Consider the following 12,938-nt stretch of genomic DNA (forward strand, 5'->3'; position numbering starts at 1 on the left):
ACCCACCACAATGTTAAGCGATTTCCGACAGCGGTGATCGCATTTTGTAGCCCAAGCTCCAACTAAGAAACTTGCAAAATTTCACCCTTCCTCCGACTTAATCTTCATGGATAAAAGTGGGCCGGAAGTTTCGACCCTCCGACCACAGCCCCCCTTTAACGTTGTCCGATTGGGCTGAAATTTAGAGGTTAAGCTTTCCTAGGGCCCGGGAGCTTATCCTCGAAATTTCAGCAATCCAAAACCTGTTTTCCGAAAAACAAATATAGCCACTTAAAGTTCATTTCTCTTTTTTTTATCAGCCACGCCTACAGGCCACAGTTGGCAACGAATCCGGATGAATGAGGACTCATTCGAAGCGGAATTTGACCTTATAGGGCCTTTTGATATTTTCAGACCGAAAAAATTATCCCCCAAATTTACATTTACGAAAAACCTCGTTTTGCTATAAGAGCCCATGTTAATTTTTCCTACCACAGCCCCCCTTTAACGTTGTTCGATCGAGCTGAAATTTAGGGGATTAGCTTTCCTGGGGCCTGGAAGATTATCCTCAAATTTTCAGCTCAATCCAATCCTTCCTTCCCTATTTTCCAAAAACCAAATATCAAGTTTTGTGGGGATTTGCTTGCGTCAAAAATAGATACAAGAGACTAAAATAATATAACAAGTGTCTCTGTGGTACAATGGTCGCTGCTCCTGACTGCTAGGTGGAAGATCCGGGTACGATTCCCTGTCAGAGAAAATTTTTTATAAACTGAATTCACAGTTTAAAAAAGAAACTCAGTTTCTTTTTTAAATCCAATCTATTAAATCCTTCGGCTCAACAGGCGTCTCCAGAAGAATATCACAGTCGGCCTTCAGGTTACAGGTAAGTCTACACTGCTTTGATAACATGCCGTATACCTGCATGCTCGAAAAAAAGTTGAAAAAGAAAATCTTACTGTGCATTTGATTTGAGTATTCAGAAATTAAAAGCCTTAGCACAAGAATCTTCAAAAGTGGGGGGCTTGGGAGGTGGCAGCCCCCCATCTTTAACTCTTGAAAAGATCAGCTAACAGTTAGTCAAGCAATAATAAGTAATAAACTGTACAAAAACGTGCAGAAATTATTTGAAAAACTAAGTTTTCTAAAGAGTTAAAGAGGCTGAGTCACAAATTCGAACCTTAAAACGTACAGGGATTAGGAGGTGCAGTTGGGGGGCTGCCGCCCACCAAACCCCCGCTTCCGTGTATGAAAGGGGCTGTGCTCTCCTCAACGCCTCGCTCTTTACGCTAAAGTTTTTATTGTTCTAACAACAATAGTTTTGAGACAAGTACAAACTTTAGCGTAAAGAGAGAAGCGTTGAGGAGAGCACAGCCCCTTTCATATACGGAAGCGGGGGTTTGGGGGCAGCAGCCCCCCAACTGTGCCTCTTAATGCCTGTACGTTTTAAGGTTCAAATTTGTGACTCAGCCTCTTTAACTCTTTAGAAAACGTAGTTTTTCAAATAATTTCTGCACGTTTTTGTATAGTTTGTTACTGATTATTGCTTGACTAACTGTTAGCTGATCTTTTCAAGAGTTAAAGATGGGGGGCTCCTCAACGCCTCGCTCTTTACGCTAAAGTTTGACTTTATCACAACTCTTTTTTTTAAAAAAAAAAACTTTAGCGTAAAGAACGAGGCGTTGAGGAGGGCACAACCCCTTTCATATACCGAAGCGGGGTTTGGGGGGCGGCATCCCCCCAACTGCACCTCCTAATCCCTGTATGTTTTAAGGTTCGAACTTGTGACTCAGCCTCTTTAACTCTTTAGAAAACGTAGTTTTTTTCAAATAATGAGTTGGTAGAGTTGGTTTTGGATGTGTCGTGAAAATAATGCGAACTTTCCACTTAATTTCATAGTCTGAACAGTTGAGTTGTGTGATATTCATGTGGGTGGGTTTTTTTTAATGGTCGCAAAAAAACACATCTGTGGAATTTTAATTTATTTTTATCCAAGATTTTTTGTAATCATCTATTTCAAATAGTTTTAAAAAGTAATTTGTAGTTTGTATAACTTTCAATCTTAGTTATTAAATAGACATGAATTTATGCAAGTTCAAACAAATAGCACTGTCGGCTTTTTAGTGTTTTTAATGCTTTTTATGATTTCTGCAGTACGGACGTAACTACAGCCATGCTGGGAAGAAAAGCTGGTTTTGCCAAGCTAATGAAATCCAATTCGCCACACGTCATATCTACGCCTTGTATTCTGCAGAGGCATGCGTTGGCATCAAACATTTTGCCTCCAAAACTGGCAAAAGAATTAAAATTTGTAGTTGAATACGTGAACTATATGCAAAAATATTCTGAAGCACTGTATCTTCAGGGAGTTGTGTAAGGAAATGGGATTTGAGTTCTAGGTACTTCTGTACCGTTTCATCTTTGGTGGTCATTCAGAGGACAGGTGCTAAATCGTGTTTTCCCATGTGTGTGTAATTAGCCCTGTAATTGCAAGAGCAGCAACATTGTCATACAGATTGCTTTGGAAATTCTGAATTCATTTTCATTTCGGACTGAGCCATCATTGAGCCAACGGTGACACTTAAGCCACCATAATGGAAACGATGAACATAAAACGATAACTTTGAAACTTTTCCCCGCTATATGACTATGAGTAAGAACAAAGATGTATCTGGAATCATAGACATTTCTGAGCCCACAAAACTGAAGCAAGCAACCGCCATACACTTAGATGAGCTTTCAAAATCTCGAGACGAGTACTTCCCTACAAGCGTCATTCCCAGCATAGGTAAGACAGGCGTTCACATTTAGTGTTGAAACAAGAGATGTCAATGATGAGTACTTCGTTGGCATCATTGAAATTCAGCAGAGCCAAGTTCAACAGCAACTTTTTAGAACAACAATACTCTCAACATTTTGGTGTCGACAAATGATAACGTTTATTGTTATTGTTATGAAAGCTCTGGAGTGTACCATACCGTTTTTTAGATGATATTTCTGCGAGAAATCCTTTTCGGGGATGTTAAAAATAAAGAACTGGAACAGACTTTGTCAGGAGAATGACATAAGAGTCACACTTGTCAAGGTAAGTGTTACACTTGCCTTGTAATTCTGATCTGGTCTCTGAAAGGCAACAACTGTCACACTGATTTGCGGATAGTGTTAAATTGTCATTACTATGTTTCCGTGTAAAAATATTTATTTTGTGCACCTATGTATAAGTAATAATGACAATTATAATTAATTATTATTATTATTATTTGTATTATTATTATGGTGTATAAATATGTACCTACGTTTTAAATTTGAAAAATTGTGTTTTATTTTCTACATAAGAAGGGTTCGGGGAACGCGCATATGAAACTAGGTCAGTCTCCAACATGGTTAAGAACCAATGTTATATATAGATCCATATTTCCCTTAAAAAAGAAAATAAATTTTATCTCTTTTTTGTTTTACTATTCAAATTCCCTATCCACTCGGTTGTTTTTGCTCCAAAAAATTAAAAGAACTCCTTCCCTAGGTATTTTTGAATTGCAAACAAGCCATCGTTAATTAACATAAACTTTACATTTCACTGGGATTGATATTGTAACTTATCTTTTGACATAAAAAGCGTGGATACTTAATAATTTAGTAATTATTAATCTAAGTAAGTTTCAAGTATTTAAGTATATTAAGTTTATAAGTAGACTAATCATATAAGTATTTAAGTTATACTTATATACTATGCTGAGTATATAAGTATATGATTATATATACTTACTAAATATACTAAGTAAGTATTTAATTATCTAAGTCGGTTTTATTTCATTACTCTATTTTATTTTACTTTTTTTTGTTTTTTATTTCGCTCTAGAGATTCTTAGAAAAGAAATGAAAAGTGTATAAAGGTAAGATAAACATTTGGAATAGTTCTATTTGGCACGTCTTAGCTTTAAAAAGATCATGACAAGTCTTACCAATTCTCAAGCGTTAGGCTTTGAGTACCAAGTACGTCGAATTAAAAAAAATGACCATTGTTGATTCATAGTACTTTAACGGTTTTTAACGGTACTTTCTGTAACTGAGCCATTCTTTTAAGTATATTCGCTGATCACACTCAAAATACTTTGTTGTTGTGGTTAGCTAAACCAGAAAAGAAAGTTGCCACATTAGACAACTCCAACCGAGAGGTCACAGACACCGAATGGCGCGTGCCAAGCGTGGAGGAACTGTGCCAAACGTTTCGGCGACTGTGTCAGCCGTGGTGGAATTGTGCGACATAAGTGGCACTCCGAGATATACAGGTGGCGGAAAGTGGTGGTCACTCCACTAACGTTCAAGCTGCGAATGCACGGAAATCTGCAAGCTTTTTAAGTTGCTTGATTAAGATAATAAAGGATATCAAAATAAATGGTACTTGTGTCTTATAGCCACCACACTCAAGAAGGGAAGTTAGATTAATCAGAATGAAATATACCAAAATATTATGAAGTTATAATAGTTTAGTAACAAAATTATGGAAACTACAAAAAAGAATGATGGAAGGGGGCCACCCAAACCGCATTATATTAAATACGTAACCTAACCTAAACTAACCTAACCAAACCAAAATACCAACTAAATAGCTAATTAAAATAAAGCTACAGTGTAGTTTCCCACCGAGTCGAAGCTAAGTTTTGGGTATAAAGACCATGAAAACTGGTTATTGTCTCATGTTTGTGATATAAATTTTCAGAGTGTGGTGGCTATAAGACACAAGTACCATAAAAAGTTTTACCAGAGAAGAAAAGACATTGCTGTCTTTTATGTTCGTTTTTACATTGGTCTCTTTTTGACATATTTCTGCTAGTCAATCACATTTAGTATTTATTTTTGGAAAAATAGCCTCACCTTTTTAAAATACATTAATGATTTGGGTTAACTAATCCTGAATGACAAATTAAGACTGACAAGGAAATGCAATTTCTGAAGAGACAGGTAATTCCGCTTTTTAAAAACCTGATTGGCTCTTTTGTGAGAAAAATTAACCCGTAAAAGAACGACAAGGTTTTGAGTCCATACATTTTTTACAAGTAAACTGTCTATTTCTCTGTGTGGAGAACACTGACCCCAAGCTTAAGCCTAGTGCCTTAATGAGCCCTTAGAGTTTATTAAGGTGTTTACTAACAGTAATTAGCGTTTTAACGGTCCTTCTAGTCAATCCACTTAGTGATTTAATATATTTACTTCGTATGTGATTTTCTAATAAGGAGCGAGGGCAGAAATTTATTTTCTTATAATAAAATATTTTCTTTTGTACTTAATATTGAAAATAAATATTAAAATTATAGTAAAATTTTGAACTGATGAGCTTTCAGCAATTAATATCATTATGCATCAAATATTCAGTTTAATTTATTAGTTCTTTCTAGAGTTGTTCAAGACGAATATAATTTCACTACAAACAAGAGTTTGGATACTGCTCCCTTCCGTAACTGTAAAAACCAAAGGTCTATTGTGTCATTGGCAATTCAATGAAAATGATTTATATTACAAATATTATCTTTTTCACTTCTTGCAGCATTGAAAATAAAAATAAAATTAGAGAGAAATGAATTCTTGAAGTGATGGATGTTTCTACGATTAATGTCGCTATATATCAAATATTCAGTTTGATTTTATCTTTACTTTCAGAGACTGTTCATGACATATATAGTTTTCAGTAAAGCACCAATGACACATTAGGTTTTAGGCCTTTACTGTGAGAAAAGGGGCGATACCAAACTCATGTTTGTAGTGACTTTTGTCCGTTTAAACCTTGATTTTCATATTCAATTAAAGTTTCTCTTTTTTTTAGATTTATTTATTCATTTACATTAATATCTATTGTATATTTGTTTGCATTGATTGTTTATTTAATTTCTGTTCGTTTTAAATTTCATTTATACTTTAATAGCAAGATATTTGTTTTCGTTTTAAGCTTGATTCTTATACTCGATCTAAGCACTACTTGCTTTAAGATCTATTTCTTCATTTATATTATTACTTGTTATATGTTTTTTCCTATGATTTCTCATTTAATTTCTGTTCGTTTTTGGTTTCATTTATTCTTTAATAGTAATTTAAGGTCGTTTTGAGTTTTAATTTTAAAATTTATTTTTATTTCCTGAGCTTAAGTTTAAAATGGCCTTTACTTTTTTTGAAAAACTTATTTTTACGAAAGTTTTTTTTAATTAATTTTTTTTTCGTTTTTGATTGCAAAAAGTTTAAAGTTTTTAAAAACTCCTTATTTCAAAATCAAACTGGTATCAAAAAAAATCTTCTGTATCAAAGTATCAAAACTGGTATCAAAGTAACAATATCAAAGGGAAAAAAGTTTACCTTTCAATTTCCAATCAAAAGGGCCCTCTATGAAGTTTATACGAGCACCCCTTCCATAATAACCATATATGCCCCCAGGGCATAACTTACAACGCCTACCCTCGGACGCTGGGGGGCTGTTTCGACACCCGAGTTTTTGTTATCTGAACTTTGAAACTATTTTTAAGAAAATGTCTATCTCAAAAATTTTATCTGATGCATTTAGGGCGTGGAGGGGGGAGGGGGAGCTAGTTGCCCTCCAATCTATTTTGACTCCTAAAAAGTGAACGAGAAATCTCAATTTCCAATCAAATGAACCCTCTACGAAGTTTATACAAGCATCCCTTCCATAAAAACGATATATTTTGAATGATATATTATGCAACACCTGCATCCGGGCCATGGGGGTTGCGTCGACACAGGAGTTTTTCTTATCTGACCTTTGAATTATTTTTAATGAAATGGCTAATTTAAAAATTTTATCGGATAGGCTTGGGGAAAAAGGAGTGTGTGTGGGGGGGCGGCTAGTTGCCCTCGGATATATTTTGACTCTTAAAACGTGAGCTAGAACTTTCAATTTCCAATCAAATGAGCCCTCTCTGAAGTTTATTCGAGTATCCCTTTCATAAGAACCATACATGCCCTCACGACAACACTTACAACGCCTACCCTCTGGGCCCTGGGGGGCTGTGTTGACACCGGAGTTTTTATTATCTAATTTTTCAACATGTTTAAAAAAAACTGGCTGTCTCAAAATTTCTAGTGGATGGATTTGGGGGGGAAAAGGTATGGGGGGAAGGCTAGTTACCCTTATATCTCTTGACTCTTAAAAAGTGAACTATAACTTTCAATTTCCAATTAAATGAGCCCTCTATGAAGTTTATACGAGCATTCCTTTCATGAGAACCATACTTGCCCTTAGGGCACTGGGGGTTGTATTGACTCCGGAGTTTTTCTTATCCAACCTTTGAACTATTTTATTCTAACAAAATGTCTATCTCAAAATTCTCATCAGAAGGGTTTGGAAAAAGAAGGCGTGGTGGGGGGGGGCTAGCCGCCCATGGATCTCTATTGACTATTAAATAGTGAACTCGAACTTTCAATTTCCAATCAAATGAGCCCTCTCTGAAGTTTATACAAGCATCCCTTTCATAAGAACCAAATATGACCCAGGTTATAACTTACAACGCCTGCCCCCGGGCCCTGGGGGGTTGTGTCAACACCTGAGTTTTTGTTATCTGACTATTGAACAATTTTTAGCTTAATGGGTATCTCAAAATTTTTATCGGATGCATTCTGGAAAAAAGGGGCGTGGGGGGGGGCTAGTTGCCCTTCAATCTCTTTTGACTCTCAAAAACTGAACTAAAATTTTCAATTTTCAATCAAATTAGCCCTCTTTGAAGTTTTTACGAGTATCCCTTCCATAAAAACCATATATTCCCCCAGGGCTTAACTTACAACGCCTGTATTCAGGCCCTGGGGGCTGTGTCGACCCTGGAGTTTTCGTTACATGGTCTTTGAACTATTTTTTTTTTTAAATGGCTATCTCAAAATTCTTTTTGGATGGGTTTGAGGAAAAAAGGGGGTGGAGGGGGGAGCTAGGTGCCCTCCAATCTCTTTTGACTCTTAAAAAGTAAACTAAAACTTTCAATTTCCACTCAAATGAGCCCTCTTTGTAGTTTATACGAACATCGCTTCCATAAGAACCATATATGCTCTCAGGGCATAACTTACAACACCTTTCCCCCTGTCCTGGGGGGTTGCGTTAACCACAGAGTTTTAGTTATACAATCTTTGAACTATTTTTAAAAAAATGGCTGTCTAAAAATTTTTATCGGATGCATTTGGGAAAAAAGGGTTGGGGGGGCTGGTTACCCTTCAATATCTTTTGACGCTTAAAAAATGAAGTAGAACTTTCAATTTCCAATCAAATGAGCCCTCTCTGAAGTTTATACAAGCATCCCTTTCATAAGAACCATATATGTTCCCGGACATAGCTTATAACCCTTATCCTGAAGACCTTGGGGAGGGGGAGTGTCATGCTCAACGATATAATTTCCAGAACTTTCAACTACGTTGAACAAAATAGCTATCTCAAAATTTTGATTGGATGTGTTTGGGGAAATGGTGGGCGTGGAAGGGGTGTTAGTTACCTTCCATTCACTTTCGAACATTAAAAAGGGCACTATCCATTTAAATTTCCAATTGAATGAGCCCTTTTTGAAGTTTCTATGACAACGTTTTCTATAAAAACCTTATATGCCCCCAGGGCATAACTTAAAACTCTGGCCTTGAGGGCTGTGGGGGGGGGGGGGTTGTCATCCTCAAAGACCTAATTTCCAGGAATTTTCAACCACGTTGAACAAAATGGCTATCTCAAAATTATGATTGGATTTGTTTGGGGAAAAGGTGGGCGTGAGAGGGGGGCTAGTTGCCCTTCAATCACTTTCGACTATTAAAAAGGGCACTAGCCCTTTGAATTTCCAATCGAATGAGATCTTTTTGAAGTTTCTACGACAAAGCTTTATATAAAAGGCTTATATGCCCTCAGGGCATAACTTATAAACATTGCCCTGAGGGCTGTGTGGGAGTGTTTTCCTCGAAAAAATTATTTCTGTCTGGAAATTAGCTACGTAGAACGAAATTGCTATCTCAAAATGTTGATTGGATGTGTTTGGGGAAGTGATTGGTGTGGAAGGGGTGTTCGTTGCCTTCTAATCACTTTTGACCCTTAAAAAGGGCAGTAGAACTCTCGGTTTCCAATGGAATGAGCCTCCTTTGAAGTTTATATGAGGAACCGTTCCATATGAAGTGCTTCTGGGGGAAAAAAAGATAATAATAATAAATAAATAATAAAACATTGGAGCCGTATGACCTTTACTATAGGCAACGCTATAGCGTTGCCTCTGATTTAGCAAGCGAATCTCTCCACCTTCCCATTTTTCAACTAAGTTTTGTTTTGTAATTTTTAGTAACAAGACTAAATTGTCCTTATACTTTTATTTTGGCTCATTCCTTTCAAATTCTATAATTTTTTCTTGTTTGGTCATTATTGACAACATCTTTGGCCTTTGGACTTCTTTTTCTCCTGAAAAAATCTCCTGATTTTTTTTTCTATGATTTTTTTGCTGTGTCTATTGACTCTAAAATACAAATTTAGCTTCTCTTGGCCCATATCTTATAACCTTATCTTATAAACAGTGTAAAAGAGTGCTAAGGATAGTATATATTTACTAAAGGTACAAGCAGAGCAGCCACTACCGATGATAGAAAAATAAATTATTCTGAAAGAAATTCTGATTATGAAAATGTAAATATCACCTTATAAATCATGGGAAAAAAGTGCTAAAAATAGTACACATTTACTGAACGGTACAAACAAAGCTGCTACAACCGGTGGCTGTAGCAACCGGTAACCGGTAGCTGCTACAACCGGTAGCTGTGAAATAAATCGTGGTTATGATAAATAAATTTTATCTATTGTATCATGTAAAAAAGTGTTAAGAATGTGTAAAAAAAAGAGAAAGTGTAAAAAATAGTGTAAAAAGTTTTTACACTGAGAAAGTGTAAAAAAAAAGTGTTAAGTCAGGTTTAATACAGTCGCAAGCTGTGGTGCCACAACCGGTGGTTGCGAAATGAATTGTTGCGAAACAAATACTGATTTTGAGAAATAAAACTTATCTTATGAATCATATAAAAAAGTACAAAAAACAGTACATGTTTACCAAAGATGTAAGCCGCGCTATCACTACTAATAATTGCAAAACAAATTATTGTGAAATAAATTCTGACTATGAGAAATAAATCTCATCTTATAAATCTCGTAAAAAAGCGCAATAAATAATACACATATGCTATTGGTGCAAACTGAGCTACTACCGCTGGTGATCGTGAAGTAAAGTTTTGCGAAATAAATTCAGAATATGCGAAATAAATCTCACCTTATATTTACAAAATTCTGTTAAAAAGTGCTAAGAATAGCACAGATTTGCAATATGTGCAAACAGAGCTGACTGGTGACTGCGAAATAAATTGTTGTGAAAGAAATTCTGAATAGAAGAAATAAGTTTCATTTTATATTTACAAATTATGCTAAAGAGTGCTAGAAAATGCATAGATTTACTAATGATTCAAACAGAGCACAGCCATTGTTAATGATTTACCACCAAATTAATTGTTTTGTTTGCTTTGGTTCTGTTCTAGGTGAAACTCCTCCAAGTAGCAGGTTCTTCGGCTGCACATGGCCTAGCAGATTGAAAACAAGGAATAAAGGTAAGTAAGTAAAGATAAAAAAACGTAATCTGACTAAAAGTAAATATTTAAAAAAGGTTTATAAGAAATAAGAAACATTGTGCGAAATAAACAATGAATGATTTCTAATAGTTTTTTTTTGTGTTGGATGTATTTTCAGCTCACTATTTTTAATATTTGGCTTCTCTTTTAATATTTTATTAATTTCAGTAGCATTTCTTAACTAAAAAAAGCATGAGTGATGCGGGAGTTTGATCTAAATCTTGACTTAAGAAATGTTTTTTTTCTCATAATGAAGAGATGCGAATTGATATAATGGTTACAAACGATTACGGTTACGGTTACGGTTAGCTATATAAACTTATGATAATGTAGCACGGTTCCCAAGACTAAGCCTAGTAGAAATTAAATTTTAAAATCTTAGATTTAAACTAAGCTATCATAAGAAAAAACATTTACGTTCGTGTTTAAAGCGTGCTTTAGTGTCATTGGTTTGTTTTTGGCTTACAATTGAATTATTACCTATTTCTGAAGAGAAAAATAGCCCTCCTTTTTATGCCGGGTTAATTAATGCTCAGCGTATTCACACTAACAAATAAAATCAATTTCTGAAGAGATAAATAACTTCAACCTTTTAAAACCTTATGGAGGCGTAGCTAGGACATCCCCCCCCCCTCATCCATCATGCCACAATAAGTCAACAATATATTTTGCTTTTAGGCTAAAAACGAAAAAAAAAAATCAGTTCGGCGGCCACTCAGAGGCTGCGCCCGAAGACAGCCGCCCCCTTGACCCCCTAGATACGTAACTAAAATCATATTGGCTCTTTTGCAAAAAAATACCAAGCCATAAAAAAGAGCCAAACATTTTTTAGCAGACCATTTTTTTACCAGGTAACTCTGTTTCTTTGCTGTAAAATCAGAGATAAATCCAAAAGGAAACAATTTCTAATTAGATGGCTTATACAGTTTCAAAGCGAAAATAACTATTTGCCCCACTAAGCCTCCCCCACCCCTCCCTGGTGTAGAAAAAAATCCCCAACTGAATAGAAAATATAAAAATAAGCGTAAACAAATTAAGAATTTCGATTTATGGATCACAGGGTGTAAAAAATTAAGAAAGAAAAAAGAAGGATCGGACAAGAATTCAGAAACTAAAAATGTACCTTAGCAAGGATCAAAAATATAACCATCCATGAGAATAAAAGACAAAGTGTGAGTCTCCATTCAGGGGGACCAATGCCATCGTCAATATTGTCAATCTGGTGTAGAACATTTCGCCTAATATGAAGTATTAAGTATTAGGAAAGCTCAAAAGTGGCTAAATACTTGTTAGTCCTAGAGAAAAAGAGATCATTACCGATTTCAACTCAGCTTTTACTATCGTAAGATCATTACTTCCCTTCTCTCATTTTGCTCCCTATAGCATCTACTACTTCACAAACAATTTTTTCAAAAACAATCCATCCATCTTCAACATTTTCAAATTCTAAGCTTTCTAATTTAATATCCAACTTGTCTTGGAATAGGTGGAAAGTATTAGTCCTTCCTAAATACCAGCTATAAGCATACTCTTGGATTTACTAGTTTTACTAGCTCGTTATTGTATTTTGTGAGCAACCATTTGTTCTGTTTTGTTTTTTCCTTGTTTGCCGATATCAGCTTATTGTTGTAAAGTGGTAAGGGTCTAACCTCTACAATGGAAAGTGTTGCCAAAGAAATTGGAGCTTTGCCGTTGCTTCTTTCTAGGTTGTGATATTACAAATTTGGCCTGCGGCAAGAAAAGCAACTTTTGAACTTAGACAGATAGTTCTTTTCAATGCTGAACAATAGCCCTTGATGGTCTGATCAAAGCATAGGACTGATCACTTTTCTCGTACAAAAACTTATTCATGTAATGCAACATTTAAATTTCGAGAGCTTTACAACTTCAGTGTTGCGGCGTCGGTATCACATTCGAGAAAAAACTGGTTCTAATTTCAAGACATGGGAGGGACTTAAAAGCAGCAATTGGCTGCTATGCCTAGGTCATCTGTGTAATGAGGGATTAACCTATTTTTATAATTGGTGTACATATTATTTGCTTATCATGCATCTGAGAACACAAAAATTGGTTTTCATGTTGGCTATGGAGAAAAGAATGATACAGAAGCTATATAGAAAATAATTAAAAAATTTGTCATAATTAGGAAATAAAGGAAAATTTATTTTGTAAGGAAGAATTGGTGACAGCACTAAAAGGATTAAAAAATAAGGCATCAAGTGCTAATAGTGTGGCAAATGAGTTTTTGAAATATGGGTGTTTTGAAGTTAGAGAACAGTTTCAAGAAAAGAATAGTGTGGCTTAGGAAGGGGATAGGATCCATCGACAAAATTTTTACTTTT

General features: G+C 35.4%; 1 protein-coding gene across 1 annotated transcript in view; it reads right to left on the reverse strand.

Annotated features, from left to right (window-relative positions):
• Positions 1-12,938, reverse strand: part of LOC148940552 (sodium-dependent nutrient amino acid transporter 1-like) — a 76,157-nt gene that overhangs the window by 23,153 nt on the left and 40,066 nt on the right. Inside the window, exon 6 of the mRNA XM_089105654.1 lies at positions 11,720-11,834. Within this exon, the coding sequence (XP_088961780.1) occupies positions 11,720-11,834 (115 nt within the window). The remainder of the gene's footprint in view (positions 1-11,719; positions 11,835-12,938) is intronic.

Source organism: Artemia sp. Qi Xiang Cuo, chromosome 19, assembly GCF_049724085.1.
Source record: "Artemia sp. Qi Xiang Cuo chromosome 19, ASM4972408v1, whole genome shotgun sequence".
NCBI lineage: Eukaryota > Metazoa > Arthropoda > Branchiopoda > Anostraca > Artemiidae > Artemia > Artemia sp. Qi Xiang Cuo.